The following is a 19,014-nucleotide window of genomic DNA, read 5'->3' on the forward strand; positions in this document are numbered from 1 at the left end:
GAAAATTATTTTCTGACGTTTTAAAATTCAAACATTAGAAAATTTCTGACGTGGCAACAAAATATGTACTGTAGCCACGTTAGAAAATGCTATTTTTTTTGTAGTGTGTTTGACCCACCGGGGGTCACAAAGTGACCCACCGTCGGGTCACAAGTGACCCCTGGTGGGCCACTTTTTTATATTTTTTTATTATTTTTTGATATATAATAATAATTTTTTATTTATAAATAAGAGTAAATTTGGAATTTTAAAAATTTTTGGGGGTATAAAGGTCTTTTACTAAATCTACCGTTTGATTTAACTGCAAAAGCTAACGGTAGGAGGGTATTTGGAATGAAACGAAAGTTTGATACACCAAAGTGAGAGTTTTTGAACAATGGGGGAGTGTCTGCAAAAAATGCGAAAGTATAGGGGAGGTAAGTGAAGTTTCCCCTTAACTATATGAAAGCTTTCATTTCTTATGACTCATGTGCCGGATGCATGCGTCGTGACAATGTAGCTAGCTAGCCCCTTAAAAGAATACAGATCGAAGTGATATAATTTTTAAATTTTTTTCTCTAAAAGTTGGTTATTAAATGATGTGTTACTATCATATGAGATTTATTATTTTATGAAATATGTCACTAACTCATGAAATTGTGACACATAATTTGAAAACCAACTTTTAATGAAAATTTTTGAAAGATATAGCATTTCTAAAAAAAAAGATAATGGTTTAGATAGAAATTTAAATTTCCTTGAAAAACCAATTTGTAAAAAGTTTCTATCGGGCTTGGGTTTAATTACGTACCTACTACTAATTGGATGGAAGGAAGCTTCGTACAGATCAAATGGTCAAAAAGGATATAGAGGAAAATTATAGATTAAAATAAAGATAACAGTAATTAACCGATCGAGCTAAGATCGAAGATCGTGTTCTTTTTGAAGAAATTTCAAATGGGCATTTGTTTTAGCAGCATTTGGTTCCATTTTTCTTCTTTCCGAATGTTTTATGCCACAACTCCAAGTTAGAAAGCACGGCCTCCGAATCAGCCAAATGATATTTTGTTGGATCTCTTCATCCCATGACTGTTGAAGTTAATGGTAGATAAAGACAACATCATGTGTGGTTGGTGTCCGAGAAAATGAACATGGTAGTTGTAGTAGATTAATTGTGAAAAGGAATTTAATTTAAAATATTTTTGGGGTTGCCCATCGTGTGCTCCTTCAATCATATTGGATAGATTGTCGTCGGTAGCTTCCTTGTTGTTTGATTAATTTTATATATATATATATATATATATGATCATTTATTTAATTGATTTAGACACTGCATGTTCTAGGAATTAATTAAATTCAATAATACACATTACAATTAATTTGAATGTAGAAAAGTTACTCGGTATATTTTGGAGATTTCTTTCATTAGTGTGACATAAGTCCCATACCCATTGGGCTCATTTCAGTCATCATCCATGTATTTAAGAATCAAAACCTCTTAAGCAGACATACATTATCATACAGTTGAAGGAGGAAGACGTTTGAACATATTTAGTAATGAAGCATTGTAAATTAATGCTATGGACTTTCGTTGTATTGTTCACACAATTATTAGAGTCCATATCATTTACAATATGAGTGCTACTCTTTGATTATTCCATCTCATGGTCCATATCATTTACAAGGCATCATGATCAAAAGCCTCACATGTCATGCACAGTCTATATGGTATTGACAAATTAAAGGAAGGGTCTGTCAGCCATGCATACATTTATCTGCTTGCCTATACAATCAATTATTTTGAAATCTCTCTGAGTTTGAGGTCTAAATCCCCCATCTTATATGTACTTTCCAATTGTAATAGATCGGGGAACTATTATTCTAATTGCACTTTCACCTTTAAATTACAAATCATTTCAACTCAAACGTACAAGCTACTAATTAATTATTTCGAGTTACTTCTTTTGTTAGATTTATCCGTTAGTTTGAATGAAAAATGTTACACTTGACTAGCAAGTGCGTCTGATTCATTTTTACATGACTAATTGCCTCTATTTTATATGTTAATAAATAGTTTTAGTAATAGCGGTAAAAGCACCACAATTTTTTTTTTTTTTTTTAAAAAAAAAGATTCAAAGGGGTTATTGCTATTAACAAAACAGAGTGGATGACTCTATGGTCACCCACATCTGTTTAAAGGGGTTGTCGTACAACCCCGGCCCGTCTAACATAATTGAGGGGGCGGCTAGGTGACTTACTTTTGCGTTAGCTTCTTTTCTTCTCTTTTTAATCTTCAGATTCTCCATCACTAAAATAGTTCGCTTTCATACAAAAGACGGGCATAATAATAAAACAAAAATGGCTTAGGCGCATGCATATGCTAGCCACACGTGACGTTGCCCATCTAAACTAACGGCCAGATCTGACACGAGTTAACTTGAAATATTTGTTGTTTGTATGTTTGAGTTTTTGTGAGTTGTGTGTAGTTTGTGGAGAGAAAGTGTAATTTGGTGAATGAAGTGCTTTTATCAAAAGGCTAGATGAATTTGAAGCAAGTGATAATTGCAAAAAAAAAAAAAAAGTGTTGTGATAGATGTATGCTGTCATTTTTGTTCAATTTAATACACTTCAAATTGGACCTCTACGTTATTAATATTCCTCCACCATACTGTGGGCTGATGATCAAATGGAGTATTTCCTATATATGATTTGGTCTATATTAGAAGGAATCTCTGCAATTTCTAAAAGAAAATTAAATCCTCACAAAGTTCTCAAATTTTTATTAATAAATGATAATATGAATTTCTTTTCTTCTTCTTTTGAGTGAGATGCAACCATGCCAACTAAGATAAGCTTATTCCAACTATTAAAGGAATGATTAAGTGATTAAATTTACCTCTTTCTATTAGTTTAGGCTAGCTTTTAATACAAATGATAATTTAGCATGATATCAAAGCTAAAGATCTTGAATTCAACCAACATAATATAGGAGGTAACGAGACATTGTGGACCCAACAAAGAGCTCTATTATATGAGAAGTGTTTGGTTTTCAGTTTTATCCATCTCTTATCCATATTCGTATAAAAGATAAGACAAATCCACATTTAATTCCATAAATTTAAATATCATATGAAAACGTTCATACATATAAGTGCTTGTGTTGTTAATGCTGCGGAATAATGTTCAACTGCATATATATTTGGACTAATTCAATCATCCATATGCATTTAATAATGAAAAGCTGTAACAACCAAAAGCTTGACCGAAAATATACTACTAGCTATCATATGCAATTGAAGGGTTTCGACATGTCATATCTTTAGTAATGAAGCGATGCAAATGTTATAGACTTTTGTTGTATTGTCCACACAACAGTCGATATCATTAATTTACAATATGAAAGATATATACTTGTTGATTATTCCATCTCATGCAAGCTATGCCTATAATTTGTCGTTTCAAACACAGGAGAGCCCATTTCATTTATTGTGCATGCATCATCATCAAATGCCTCTTGCACAGTGATGCACACGTCCTGGAATTGCCAAAGGATTAATACAATACTCTTTATTGACATCTACTCTATGATAGTTTGAAGTTCAAATATTCCACCATCTTATACGTGATTTAATTGCATTCGTAACATTATATTATCATCTAAAAAACTAACTCCAAAGAGGGGAAAAAAATAATAAGGCTATAATGATTTTAAAACGTGAAATTTCAAAACTTGCGATTTAAGAAATAATGATTTTAAAATGTTATTTTTAAAAACACGATTAAGCGTTCGGTAAAATTATGATTTGACATTTTAAATCGCATTGTAGCCTTTAAAACAATGCATTTTTAAAACTGCACCCCTTAACCGCAATGAGTTTTCTACATTTTTAATTAGCAATTTTTTAAAAACACACTTCCAAATGATATGCTTTTTGTGATTTTATTTAAAATCACTTGTAAAATCATAAGACCAAAAGGACACATGATAATTCGTAAGTAAATTGTAGGCATATTACTTGAGCTTACTGATTATCAATAATAATATCTCTAAACGTTTCCACCTGGTTGATAATCTGTGAAAGAATCATCATCATGTGTTAGCTTTGTGTAAGGTTCAACTTTACAAACCAAATTGGAAAGGAAAGAAAGTGTACGTTACCTCCAATCATGCATAGGATCTTGTGAGCTAGTATGAAGCAGATCCACCATTCTTGTTCTGTATTGCATGTCAAGGAACAAATACTTTTGTTGTTAGCGTACACAACAATAATAAAATAATATGAAATCAGAAAGAAAGAGATCAAAAAAGAGTTGAGACACAGATTTACATGATTCGGTAAGGTGCCTACGTACACAGAGAATGTAATTATATTTTACTATTGTATATATATATATAAGAAAACCTTAATTATATGGACATATTTTGAAAAACTCCAAAATACCCACTCTGCTCACTCCGGTTTGACTACTCGGCTAACCACTAGTATTCCAATATTACTCTCTGTGCCTGAGAGAATATGAGCCACTAATTTCAAAAAGATTCAGATGCAGAACTATTATAATATGCAGGAGCATTGACATAGAGTTCCATGTTTTCCTCGAGTTTATTACACTGACATATATCGAAAATACGTGTGATTTTTATGTGCATCTTTAATAGAAAATGTAATTCTCAAATACATTTTGGATATATGTCAGTTTAATATAATGACTTATATAGTTAAAGTACTAATACTTCTAATATTAATTAACTTTTCTTCTAATAGTGCCCTGTTGAGGAAGCTAAGGTTGCTCTCTCGGCAATAAATGAAGCTTCCCTCTCACTCTCCCATTCTCTCATCTTTAAGAATTTGTAGTGAAAAAGATTCCCTTTGTAACCCTCATTTTTCCCTTTCGAATAAAAAAAAAAAAAAAAAAAAAAAAAAAAAGCAACCACCATATATGGATTTGAATAATGTTAGTGTGAAAGGCGACTCCCTGGATATAATATTTGCCCTCCCCAATAAGATAGGGCAATCATTATGATTGGCAAATTCATTTGATAATCCAAGATCGATGCGATTAATTTTTAAGTAGATTTTTCAGATGGATTGTTTATAAAGTTTATCGCATCGCATCCCCAATTGATCTGCATAGAATTTGGCTAATAGCAGAACCAGCCAAATTATCTCGTGGGATCTCTTCATGCCATGACTGTTGGATTTAATGATAGATAGAGACAACATCATGGTTGGTGTCCCAGAAAATGAACTTAGTAGTTGAAGACTTATCAAAAGGAATTTAATTTAAAAGATTTTTGGGGTTACCATCGTGTGGTCCTTCACTCATATTGGATTAGATTGTTGGTGGCTTCCTTATTGTTTGATTGATTTAGACCCTTCATGTTCTTCGAATTGAAATCAATAATACAATACCAATAATTTGAATTAGTATAATTTTGAGATTATTTTATTAGTGTGATATATTAGTTAGTTCGATCCCTACTATTGGATTCATACACTCATCCATGCATTGAACAATCATGATCAAAAGCTTGTGCAGACATACATTATCATGCAGTTGAAGGGAGGAAGACGTTTGAACATCTTTAGTAAATGTTATGGACTTTCGTTGTATTGTTCACACAATTAGAGTCCATCTATATGATCATTTACATTATGAAAGGTGCTCTTTGATTATTCCATCTCATGCACACAAGATCGAGATTCGAGTCCATATCATTTACATTAATGTATTATGATCAAAAGCCTCACACACGTCATGCACGTGCACACTGGCATTGACAAAGGAAGAATATACATGCCCTCCAAATTATCACTTTATGGTCTCCAGCCAATCGAGTTACTTATTGGAGATAATATTATGGTCTTTTAATTACATGCATGTGTGTGGATCTACGTAATTTTATATTTACACAAAGTCAATCATGATATATAACTTGATAATTATTATTATTTTTTTATTAAAAAAGAAAAAAGAAAAAAGAAAAAAGAGTTTTCAGGTGTTAAAATGATTAGTAATAATAGCAATAATTGCGATGCAATAAGGGAAAGATTGAGGCAGACCTTCAACCCTTTGGGGGTGGTTTCGGCCACCCCCAAGCCGACCAGATGGGGTGGCCATGGCCAAAGGCGGTGTGGCTACGGCCACCCTCAATTTTTTTTTTTTTTTTTTTTTTTTTTTCAATATATATAATTAAATATATATTTTTTAATGTTTTTTTATTTTTTTTAAAAAATTAATTATATGGACACGTGTCAATTTGTGATTGGTACTAATTTGTGATTGGTACTGACGTGACGTTTCATTAAATTTTGGACGAAATTTAGACGGATGTACCATCTCTATCTTTATGCAAACTAGATATACCTCATGTGATAAAAAGTAAACTACAGGGGGCAAAAAATAAAGAAATTAAACCATAGGGGTGAATAAGGTACGTATTTAACCATATAATATATATTATAATTAAAAGATTTTTTTTATTAAAATAAAACTTTTGGATAATTAAAATAAAGATAAGTACTATTAAAGTTGTAAAGTTGTTTTGGTTGATGGGGATACCTCAACCATTCTAATACATTATTGAGTGGTTGTAATTGATTACAAGCCTAGGAGTTCCCCTTTCTACTTCGGCGTTTTTCATGACATAAAATGCAACACAAGACCAAGGAGATTTACTCTTACGAATAATGTCTTTGGCAAGTAAATCAGCAATTTCTTTTTGGCAAAAATCTAAAATTTCAGCATTCATTTGAATGGGTCTGACTTTAGTGGGAATTTTGTTTTCAGAAAAATTTTTAATATAAGGTAAAGAAACAATGTGCTTCTTCCTGTGCCAAAAAGCAGTAGGAAAATCAGAGCAAACAAGGTCAATGATACGGTTATTAAAAGAGGCAATTTTGGATTGTAATAACTTATCAGAAAGTTGTTCAGCAATCTTTTTATATTTAACTTCTTGTTTTAAAAAATTTAAATGTTTAGTTTTAGCAGAGATAATGTTAAAATGACCAATATAAATTTCAAATTTGTTTGAAAAATAGAATTTTACTTCAAATACACTAGTTGTAGACCATGCATGCGTGAAGACCTATAAATAGGTCGCATGGTGGATCAATTGTGAGAGCAGAAAAACTTGAGCTTCTAATTATAACTTACAAGGCACAAGCTATTCTTTTTCCTAATTATAATGGAGCAAAGTCGATCATCATCATCTTCCCAAATTGAGGCTCCAACTTATGGGAAGTATATAACCATTCTCACCATTGATGGCGGTGGTATCAGGGGGATCATCCCTGCTGTCATCCTTGAATTCCTTGAATCCCAACTTCAGGTATAACTCTACTTTTTCATATATATATATATATATTCCAAATCCAAGACATACATGCACGTCCATGCATGCACATGATGTCTACATTATTATTATTAGTTCTGGATTTCAATGGTGTATAATTTTGGTTGCAGGAGCTGGATGGCAAGCAAGCAAGGCTTGCAGACTACTTCGATGTGATTGGTGGGACAAGCACAGGTGGTCTTGTAACCGCCATGTTGGCTGCTCCAGATAAACATAATCGTCCTCTATTTGCCGCCAAGGAGATCAAGCCCTTCTATCTCGACCACTGCCCTGAGATTTTCCCACAGTAGGTACACTTAATTGCTAGTCATTTCCTCACATATATATGCAATTACAAAGATATATTAGATAGTGCATGAAAGCTTGAGCACTGTTATATACATATTAAGCTGATCATGATAATTTTCTGCTTTCAATTGCAGGGGCAATGTTGGACCACTTGGAATTGTAGCCAATTTACTAAAAAAACCCAAGTATGATGGGAAATACCTTCTTGGGATCATAAGAGAGAAATTAGGTGAAACTCGGCTGGGGAAAACCTTGACCAATGTTGTTATTCCTACATTTGATATGAAGCTTTTGCAGCCTACCATTTTTTCATCCTATGAGGTCTCTCTCTCTGAAAAACATAATAAAATAAACAAAGACATGCAATGAGTCGACAATGAATTTATGTGGTTCGGTTAATTTGATGGGCATGCATGATGCCTCTCCTAAGTAAATTTTAAGGTACTTAACTTGCAATTGGTGCATGCAGCTGAAAAAAATTCCCTATTTGGATGCTCAACTGTCCGACATTTGCATTGGCACTTCCGCAGCTCCGACTTATCTCCCTCCCTACAAATTCAAGAATGAAGATAAAGAATTCAATCTTGTTGATGGGGGTATTGCTGCAAATAATCCGGTATATAACTTATTATAACAACAATTGTACTTCTAATTAATTGGAAAATACCAAAGAGAAACTTCCATTTTACTCCTACCTCTTATAGTTCCAGACATGCATGAGAGTACTGTCACATTTTTTTATTTTATTTTTTATATGACGTAACAGTGCCATGCATGTTAAGGAGTAGAGAAGAGGGAGTGAAATAGGAATGTTTCTAGCATATTAATTAGTCTTTGTAATATTTAAGCTGACCTATCTGATCAGTTTAATTTGTTCGTATTTTGGCACCATGATCCAGACATTAGTTGCTTTAAACCAAGTGAGCAAACAGGTGATTGAGGGAAATCCTAATTTCTCGTATATCAACCCAATGGACTTTCGCCGGTTTCTAGTAATCTCAATAGGGACCGGCTCAGAAAAGAAAAAACAACCATATGATGCTGACAAGGCAGCCAATTGGGGTAGTCTTTGCTGGGTATATCAAGATAATTCTGCCCCATTGGTGGATATGTTTCAACAAGCAAGTGCAGATATGGTTGATTATCATATCTCCGTGGTGTTTCGAACTCTTAATTGCAAGAGCAAGAATTATCTCCGTATTCAAGTAAGCTTTAACAAAACGAGCTCCATCGTTTATTATTTGAATGAGAAATAAATTAAATGGTGTCAATAATTTGCTTGTGTTTTATATATATATATTCTCCTCTAAAATATAGATAAAATATTGTCATTAATCATTTATCTATTTGAATGATATTTATCTCCCTAAATAATATTGTGGTCAGGATGATACATTGGAAGGGACAACAGCTTCAGTTGATATTGCTACAAAAGAGAACCTGGAGAAGCTTGTGAAAATTGGGGAAAAGCTATTGAACAAACCAGTGTCTAGGGTGAATTTGGAGACTGGTCAGACTGTACCGATCGAAAATGGTGGCACTAATGCGGAAGCCCTGAAAAAGTAGGCAAAAATGCGCAAGCACACAGATGCACTTGTGTTATATATCATAATAATTGTTTTAATGACCGTAAAACATTAACGTTTATTAATTAATTGTAGTACTAATTATCGATAGAACTGGCCTATCCCTTGCAGGTTGGCACAAAAACTTTCCCGGGAAAAGAAACTGCGAGAGGAAGAAAAGGAAGATAGAAAGAAAAAATCATCAAATACAAACAAGTAAATTAAAGGGGATCATTTGCTGTTTTTACTAATGCTATCAGCCTACTCGATCAGTTTGGCAATAATAAAATATTTTGTCTTTCCTTCCAAATAATGTAATCTCCTAAGAGACAATTAATTAAGGAGTATCTCTCCTTAATTTAAAATAAATAATGTATTCCCTTATGGGAAATTAGGAAGTATCTTTCCTTTCAAATAATGTAGAAAATTACTTCTACAACTTGTAAGAGTTTTTATATAAGGTTATTGAATAAAAGGTATCCTATAATTTTATTTAACATATTTCATCTTCTAGCCAATTTGTTTTTATTTTATTTTATTTTATTTTCTTATCACCATATCTCCTAAACTTTCTAATACCACTGAGCCCATTCCAAAGTGGTTAAGGAGAGATTGATTGAAAATTTTCAGTTACAAGAGGGACCTAATGGATCTGGTCGTGTAGATGTTATTATGGATTATGAAGATCGATGATCATGAAGTTCCATTAATTGGTGTTGTTGCATTTGCCTAATATATTTAATAATTAGGCAAACAAAGCCTAGTTATAAGAATGATCAACAAAATACTCATTTAATTATTGTCCATGAACTTGGTTTTGTGATGACTATATATATTAAATTACCACTTATCCTAAAAATTTAAGTTGATAAAAAGAGATAAATTTAATCATTATTTTAAGAGGCAACATTGACCTTTTCCAAAATTCTTCGCCATGCATCCTGTTGGTTGGTAAAATATCGGTCAGGTACCCAAAAGAAGTCATATTTTCATACTATAATTTTGACCCAATTCCTACCTTTGTGGTTTCAAAATGTGCCTTTTAGACTGAATTCCTAAGTGCCAAACAAATATTGATTATTGGCGACTTGAATCTGTTCATGTTATATAAGATTTTCGATAGCTTTCTGCCAAACATTCCATACGACCCGAGAAAAACCTTTTAGAGAACGAATGAAAAATTAATCAATGAAAGCAAAAACCAAATAGAAACAAACAGATGAAGTACTATACACTCAATTTCAGGCACCAAGATATATTTTATACTTGTAGAAAAAAAAAAAAAGATATATATTTTTTGTCTCGCTGATATATTTTTACTGCATAGACCCTAGCGTATTAATATATATTATCTTCATGACCTCAGTTTCCTTGTGAAAATTACCTTCCACTGAATTAAATAGGATTTTTTTTTTTTTTAATGAATATTTATCTAATTGCCAATTCTATATATATATATTGACAAAGATATACATTGTGTCAGAAACCTTACGGATGAGAGCGATCTGTTATATATATATTAACCCAATCAAGCATTTTTTTTTTATTTTATATTTGTTTTTCACGTTTATCATTTACTTTCCGTGTTGGAAGCTTACTTGGCATTTATACGTACGTACGTTGAGTTTGGCCAAAGAGGGGGCCCAGCATCTCTTAAGCAACACGGCACAAATAAAATAATTAGAATTAATTAGACGAAATAAAACGAAGAAGGAGCACTTAATTACCAAAAACAAATTTAAAGACAAGAAGCAGGAATATAACACCCAACAAAATTTTCTCTCATTTGGTTTTGTGTTTAAAATTAAATTAATCAATAATTTCTTTTTTGGTCTTTGCAAATTTTCACCCAGTCATCAAATTTGACCAATATATAATAGAGAACATATATATATAGAAAACTCTCTGTTTTTCATCTTCATTATTTACTTTGATATTTAAGAAATAAAACACACACACACACAGTGTGTGTGTGTGCTAAATGTAAGATATGTTTAAAGTGCGATCCATATGCCACATCGATCTGATTTAGTGTAGTTTAATTAAATACAAATTGAAGGTGATTGATATTTTATTCACATGAAGACATAATTAATGGAATTGATGATCGAAATTGGAATTAAGTTCAATTATTTAATGTGAGAAATAATTGAAGTAAAATTCTGATTGAGGGTTCTTAATTAATTAGCTAGTTTATAAATAAAGAGCCTCTAATATTATAGCCAAAATTTCTCTAAGAATAAAATTGGTTCAGTACTGGGATTTTTTACATGGAATTAATTAAGCGAGCTTGAACAATATTATAATTTTTTTACTGATAAATTATTTTATCAGTAAACCCAAAATTATAATTTTTTTGAAAGTAAAAATAAAATTTAACTTGCATGGGGACTTGTGGCCGGTGACATGTCCATACAAAACCAAAAATAAAAAACAAAAAAAATGGCATTGGCCGCCCAAGGAATCTCCAATGAAGTCAATAGCTGATTCAGCCCCGCCCGCGCGTAATGATCCCCCCAAAAAAAACACATCTATAGCACATACGCAAATGTTTATCGTGTTCAACATGCACGTACCAGGGTCAAGGGGTATTCCGATGATAAGTGCTTTCGTTGAAAATAAAATAGTTAATATTTAAATGTTTACCACGTGGAAGTTAAATGTTGCATGATATTTACCAATTTACCATGTGGAAGTTCAATGTTGAGAAGACATTTCTGACAAGTGCGTTGCACTTGGACCTGGTTATATACATAGACATAGTAACTAGTAGTCAACTTTCTACATGTCAGACATGATACGTCACAATCATAAATGATGAATTTGCTCTCTCGTTTAATTAATTAAAGTAAAAGTTGGTCAAGTTTGATGACCTTTTTTTTTTTTTTTTGGAGCGTGATCCATGAGATCGATGGCTGCAGGAACTTGGAAAGCGAGAAAGATGACTATAAATTCCCTAAGCTTTTATTAAAGGGACATCAAGAATTCAAGATCATCTTAGAAAAAAAAAAAAAAATTCAAGATCACTAAATTAAAGTTCTCTTTCTCTCTCTCACACACACACTTAATTAGCTGCACCCTCGATCAGTACGTAGTCCCTCATGGAAGCAACACTACATGCACCCCTCCAGCCTCCAAGTTATGGAAACCTGGTCACCATTCTCAGTATTGATGGAGGTGGAATCAGAGGGCTTATCCCAGGAACTATCCTTTGTTTCCTCGAGTCTGAGCTCCAGGTACAATCAATTAATATAAATTAAGTAAAATTTAATTATTCAAGTAGTAGTAGAGCTTAATTATTTACTATTTTTGGGGATATATATGATGGATGCAGAAGCTGGATGGTGAAGACGCAAGAATCGCGGATTATTTTGATGTGATTGCAGGAACAAGCACGGGCGGTCTTGTGACAGCCATGCTAACGAGCCCCAATGAGAAGAAAAGACCTCTGTTTGCTGCCAAGGATATTAAAGACTTTTACCTAAATCACAGTCCTAAAATCTTTCCACAATACAAGTAAATATCATGAATTCCATGCATGCATGAGATCGATCATCAAAGTGTCATGAATATATATATAAAGCAATTATTTGATTATTAACGTGATGTCATGCATGTTTACAATACAGTTTTCCGTTGTTTAATTATGCTACAAAGATTATCAAAGCTCTTTCCGGACCAAAATACGATGGGAAATATCTGCATCGCCTTGTGAAAGAAAAACTTGGAAGCACAAGATTGCACCAGACATTGACAAATGTTGTTATCCCAACATTTGACATCAAGCGACTCCAGCCAACTGTCTTCTCCAGCTTCGAGGTTCAAACTTCTTCTCCCTACTTACCTCCCAAGTCCCAAACTTAAATGTTACGTAAAACGACGTCGATCAAGTATATATAATTATAAATATTGAGCTGAAGGTCGAATATTTTGGTTTTCTGTGCATGCAGGTGAAGAAAAACCCAAGCTTAAATGCGTTGCTTTCAGATGTATGCATTGCCACCTCAGCAGCACCCACTTATCTTCCAGCTCATTACTTTGAAACCAAAGACTCCGAAGGGAAAGTGAGAGAGTTTAACCTTATAGACGGTGGCATCGCTGCAAATAATCCAGTCAGTATAAATAAATCCAATTAATTTCATATATATATATATATATATATATATATAATTATTTTCTCTTTAACTTACTAAATTAAATAATTTGTACGTATATATAAGGCTTTACTTGCCATTGGCGAAGTAACAAAGGAGGTGACTAGAGGAAGCCCTCACTTCTTTCCTATAAAACCGATGGATTATGGACGATTTCTGGTGATTTCAATCGGAACAGGATCTTCCAAAGCTGAAGAGAAATACAATGCGCACGAGGCAGCCAAGTGGGGTATCTTAAATTGGTTAACTAGTAATGGTTCCACCCCAATAGTTGACGTTTTTTCTCAAGCAAGTGCAGATATGGTGGACTTCCACCTTTCTGAGGTTTTTCGAGCCCTTCGCTCTGAGAAAAGCTACCTCCGAATTCAGGTATATATCTTTTGAACAATAATAATAATAATATCGATCAAATTAATTAAAGCTTTCGATCGTTTAATTTTTCTTCTTTATAACCTCTTGAGCGATGGATGCAGGATGACAAATTAAGTGGGAAAGTATCATCCGTAGATATAGCCACAAAGAAGAACTTGGACGATCTTGTTGAAGTTGGTGATGAATTGCTTAAGAAACCAGTTTCTTGGGTAAATTTGGACACTGGCCTTAACGATTGCACTTCTGGTCAAGAGACTAATGAAGAGGCTCTCATAAGGTATATAATGTTGATTAATTAATTTCTACTATTTCTCTGGTAATTAATCCTAGCTAGCTTAATTGGTATAATAATTAATGATCAAAACCTAATTAATTTGTCGCAGGTTTGCGAGACTACTCTCCCAAGAGAAACGGCTTCGCCATGCTAAGTCTCCCCACGTAAATGCTGCAAAATGATCCATATATGATATCAAAATGAAGCAGTTGGATTCTTTTAAACTGATATCAAAATAAATTATTTTTATCGAATGGAGCTTGCACAAATTGTAGCCTATTTCAAGGCATTGTTTGGCATTAATTCATTAGACATGTGCTTTGTTATGTGATTTTTAGATTGAATAAGAACCTCTATAGAAGTTTTCTTTGTATTTTTCGAACCTTAAGTATTCTCGTTGTTAATATTTTAATTAAATAATTAAATTTACTTATTTATATTAGCTTAAGTTTTTGAGATCAATATATAGTACGTGATTTAACATAGTATCAGAAAACCAGAATTTTCTATTAGTTTACCTCGTATTTTCTATTAGTTTAAGCTTTTGAAATAAATGGTGATTTATTAATGATCTTGAATTAATCAAGTGTTAATGCCTTCATTCCTAGTATTCCGAGCAAATCAACAAGTTTAAAGAAGGAAATTAACATATTCAAGATTGTTTATCTTTCTTTTTGCCTGACTCTCAATATATTCATAATTAAAAAAAATATTTGGATATATTAGAATTCCAATATAACCACATTTTTTTAACTTATTAATAAATCCAAATCTACAAATAGAGTACATGTACTGGATCCACAAATACTTAAATCTACATTAATCATGCATCAATTTCATAAATCCACTAACTTAAATTTTGTACGGAGTTTTGGTTGTGCACCGCACAAATGAATGTGTTTTTAAACAACCCACAGTTGATGAGATCTATATGTTGAGATTATATTTTGTCCCATACCCAAACATTAAGGCTGTCGTACACTTCATATCATAACTTGGTCTACCCCTTTCTATATTACTGGAGCCCATTAATGTCTCCACTGTTTATATATAAAAGAAACCTACCTCTTTTAATTAACTCTGATCCTTTATATGCAATTGTCCAAAATATTCATTGGCAAAACCATCCAACGTATGCATGATGATCAAAACTTGTGCCCGGGCCCCAAAGACCACCAAATCTTTGGTCTTGGCCATATTGTATGAATCACGTACGTGAATCATTTCTACAAGCTTGGGCTAATTTTTGCCACAAATTCGAACCAAATTAAATAACTTAGAATATCATGATGACAACCTCTAAATAACAATTATCCTAACATATGAGGTCATTGGGCATAAGGTTTATCACGTGGGACTCACAGTACTACCCTACACGTACTCTGGCCCATAAAACAGACAAATTAATCAAAAACCTATGAGAAGCAAAAATAATCACATTCCATGGATAATAAAAAGACCACATGCATTGTTAGGTTTTTCTAATTCGGTGTCCAAAACTTCAACTTTTATTGGGAATTAAGTAGTTGTGTACTTAGGTCTAGCTACAAGTGAAGATCATGATGAAGATTCTTCAAAACATCAAGTAGTACTACAATTGATGTTCAGACATGGACAATATTGTTTGGATATGAGACATTCTAGAGATCGAGTACCTGTTCCATATGGTGTCCAGACATATTAGCGAATATGTTCATTATGAAAGACTAGTGTGTGGACATGGATAGAGTTGTCCGGACATGAGAAGCTTCTTTGAGCTGTTCAGTCATGCCTAGCTAGGTCAAACGACAAATCAATCCATACAGAAAATTTCAGAGATAGACTTACGAAAAATTGAAAAAACATGTCTTTTAGATTATCACTAGAGAATTTATTTCATGATTCATTAGAATCTTTCTATTCATAGAATTAATTGTTATGGTTCATATAATATACTTCTTTTTCCTTCCCACAACATGACAATTGTTTAATGAAACTATTGTACGTGTGCTTGTCCCACTAGAATGATTGATGAATATATAGATTAAAAACTTAAACTTTTTTATGTTGGTAATTAATACGCATAATCAAAAGGATCACTATCTTATAAACAGGTGCTGACAAACATATATGCCATAACCAATAAAGAAAAATATTCAAGTTAAAACTCAATGTGGACTAATCTTTATGCTGATCATGTGCTACAAGATGTTTATCTCTTATATGGTTGCATTGTACTTGGTTCTATGCTTTATCTCATGGTTACAAGTTAATGCTATAGCTAATAGGTTACCACACTCTTGCCAGCACGATCATTTTGTGAAAATAGATTTTTCATTTTGCAGGCGACAGGGAGCCCAATAGGAAATATATGCAGCTTAAATGGAGCCTCATATATGCAGGAATTTTATCCATTCTCGAAATGGGTGCCCTTCAGAATAAATATCTTCACCTGTAATCACTGGCCTTCCAACACACTATTATATGTTTCCAGATATACTCTAAATATTGCCATTTGGGTACGTATATGTATATATGTTTGGCATTGACAGTTTAACAGAAGGCAGATCCTCATGTTCCGAGAATCTCAGATGAGTTCAGTGATATTATCGGAAACCTTTAGGAGGATTGTGATCAGGGACGGAACCAGCTTTGAATTTGGAGGATTCAAGGCTAAAAATATTTTGGGGAGGGACCAATTGACAAAAAATACCTTAAATTATTATTTTTTTACCTTTATTTTTTTATTTTTGCTTAATTTTTTTTTTTTTTTTTTTGTAATTTGGGGGGCACTATGGCCACGGCCGATCCCCACTAAATCCGTCTCTGATTGTGATATGTACACTCATGATACTTACAGCCATTTTTAGGCCGGGATGAATTATCATCTTGATTTTGTAGATTGTTTTTTGTTTTTTTGGATGAATGACTAGATCTTTCATATATCAATGAAAAGTACAATTCACTCTAGCTTTTTAAACTAGAAACTCAAGGAAACAAAACAAGTCTCCTAATAATTTAAACTGGAAACTATTATATACATCGCTTCATCCTCTCCCTGATGCGGGTAACAATATAGCAATTACAACAGCTACAAAAACTAAGTGATGTAGATCGAGGGTGGAATTCACACCTAATGAGTTTTACTAAAAATGTCATACCCCAAGTTTCAGACATTGGATTAGAGCAAGTTTGGTGGCGTTCGATTCAAAGATCTACAAAGTCATGTTTCACGAGGTTTTGCTAATTTTGATGTTCACTAGGTCAAAACGAGCTACCAAATGAATATTGGAAAGTTTGAAGGAAATAAAGGTAAGAATTCAAGAAGGAAAGACTTGATTGCTCTATTGGAGACTTTAATAAAAATTGTATTTCGGAAAGACTTGATTGCTCTATTGGAGAATTTAATAAAGATTTTATTCCAACAAATCAAATAATCCAACAATCAAAAATATTCTATTTTATTATGGATAGAAATTTCCTCCAAACCGGTACATTAAATTTAGTCTAAATTAATAAACTGATACTAATGAGGTTAAGAATTTAATGTGCCTTTTAAATGTTTATAAACACTTTGCACAGTTTTACATGGGTTGGAGGATATTTCTTCCATACCGATTTGGCTGAAATTTATGTCCTTTTATTATTTCAGTTCTTTAAATTAGAGTTTTATTTGATTGTCATTTTTTTTTTTTATTCTAGAAATTTTTATAATATGCTTAGGTTTACTTTACTTTTTACTCCAAGTTTGCTGGTCGTTTGTCTCAGCAACTAGCTTCTAGCAAGCGACCAGCCTCGTGGCCCATGCCCTTTGGTTCATTTAAATTTAGCCAACACCTTCAACTGGCCCACTGCCCCAAAGCAACTCCTTGCAGGCCCACCTCCAACAGCACAGCAACCCACACAGGCATGCAACAGCTCCACCAATGCCCAGCCAGCTCCTTGCCACAGGTACAAACATTGTAGGCGTAGCACAGCACCCCATTGTCCACTGCAGCGAGCAATCTTCAGGCAGGTGGCTTGGGCAGCGCCCATTAAAAAGATTCCGACCATAAAGTCTAAAATCAAAACATATTATAGCAGCTGCAGTATTTTCAAACCACCATTCTGCAGAAAATAAAGTCTCAACATCTTCAACCAACCACAGCCAAAGCACTAGATATATATCTACAAGAGAGACATCTAAAGAGCCAACATAGGATCCAAATTAGCAATTCTACTTAGACCCAGACTTCAAACTACTCATAATATCCAAAAATCCCACTTGACACATAATTCTTCATTTTCCTCTTACTCTTCTTGAAGCAGCCCTTTGACAGAACCCGAGTCCTGACTTCCCAAATTATTTTCATCATAATTCTCTCCACAGTCAACAATTGGTTCCCATGTTTAACATTATTCCTCTCTCTCCAAATGTTATATACTGTAGCACTCAGCACCAACTTGCACAATACAGCTTTCAAGCTTTTCCCTTCCAATTCCGATCCTCTCACCCAATTCAACAATTTCATCCCAATTGTTAAAATATATATAAAATATAAAATACTAAAATATAAAAGAGAAAGAAAAGAGAGCGAAAGCGGAAAGAGACGTATGGGCTACATCTTGTATATTCACTATATCAATCAATATTACATAACTCTCAATTTATAGAGAGACAATGAGTAGTGAGCAAGAAACCCAAATTAAACCCTAAAATACATAAAGAAAGAAATAAACCCTACATCACAAATTAAATAAACGAAATATAAAATATTTTAACAAAGGAAATAATATATTCTAACATCCCCCTCAAACTCAAGGTGTAAGCTTGAATTTGGAAAAGAGAATAAATTGAAAGCATCTGAAGTCGATGGTTGGATCAAGACAATGCCGGCGAGAAAGGTTGAAAATGACGGCCGGAGAAATACCGGAGAATAGAGACTGACAATGACGGTCGAAGAACGAAAACTAGTCATTAAATCCCTTGAAGGGCCAAACCACATTGTGCCAGGGTTCGCCAATAACAAAGACGAGAAAGGCTGAAAGTGACTGCCGGAGAAATAC

The 19,014-nt window shown here is 33.2% G+C and overlaps 2 protein-coding genes across 2 annotated transcripts; both read left to right on the plus strand.

Moving 5' to 3' along the window:
* The first annotated feature begins 7,138 nt into the window (after positions 1 to 7,138).
* On the plus strand, positions 7,139 to 9,409 carry LOC132185590 (patatin-like protein 1). The gene is made up of 7 exons (XM_059599346.1): positions 7,139 to 7,312; positions 7,447 to 7,622; positions 7,759 to 7,945; positions 8,094 to 8,240; positions 8,524 to 8,829; positions 9,011 to 9,186; positions 9,322 to 9,409. The coding sequence occupies exons 1-7, from the start codon at positions 7,169 to 7,171 to the stop codon at positions 9,407 to 9,409; spliced, it is 1,224 nt and encodes a 407-aa protein (XP_059455329.1). The 5' UTR covers positions 7,139 to 7,168.
* A 2,819-nt stretch (positions 9,410 to 12,228) lies between these two features.
* Positions 12,229 to 14,265, plus strand: LOC132183869 (patatin-like protein 2). Its single transcript, XM_059597328.1, has 7 exons — positions 12,229 to 12,425; positions 12,524 to 12,705; positions 12,819 to 13,008; positions 13,140 to 13,301; positions 13,410 to 13,712; positions 13,817 to 13,992; positions 14,099 to 14,265. The coding sequence occupies exons 1-7, from the start codon at positions 12,291 to 12,293 to the stop codon at positions 14,169 to 14,171; spliced, it is 1,221 nt and encodes a 406-aa protein (XP_059453311.1). The 5' UTR covers positions 12,229 to 12,290; the 3' UTR covers positions 14,172 to 14,265.
* Positions 14,266 to 19,014: the final 4,749 nt, after the last annotated feature.

Source organism: Corylus avellana, chromosome ca6 (assembly GCF_901000735.1).
Source record: "Corylus avellana chromosome ca6, CavTom2PMs-1.0".
Taxonomy (NCBI): domain Eukaryota; kingdom Viridiplantae; phylum Streptophyta; class Magnoliopsida; order Fagales; family Betulaceae; genus Corylus; species Corylus avellana.

Coding starts and splice junctions, on each gene's coding strand:
- LOC132183869 (XM_059597328.1), top strand. CDS start 12,291: ATGGAAGCAACACTACATGCACCCCTCCAGCCTCCAAGTTATGGAAAC. Junction 13,302..13,409: donor GCATCGCTGCAAATAATCCA/GTCAGTATAAAT, acceptor CGTATATATAAG/GCTTTACTTGCCATTGGCGA. Junction 13,713..13,816: donor AAAGCTACCTCCGAATTCAG/GTATATATCTTT, acceptor CGATGGATGCAG/GATGACAAATTAAGTGGGAA.
- LOC132185590 (XM_059599346.1), top strand. CDS start 7,169: ATGGAGCAAAGTCGATCATCATCATCTTCCCAAATTGAGGCTCCAACT. Junction 7,623..7,758: donor TGCCCTGAGATTTTCCCACA/GTAGGTACACTT, acceptor TTTCAATTGCAG/GGGCAATGTTGGACCACTTG. Junction 9,187..9,321: donor AATGCGGAAGCCCTGAAAAA/GTAGGCAAAAAT, acceptor TATCCCTTGCAG/GTTGGCACAAAAACTTTCCC.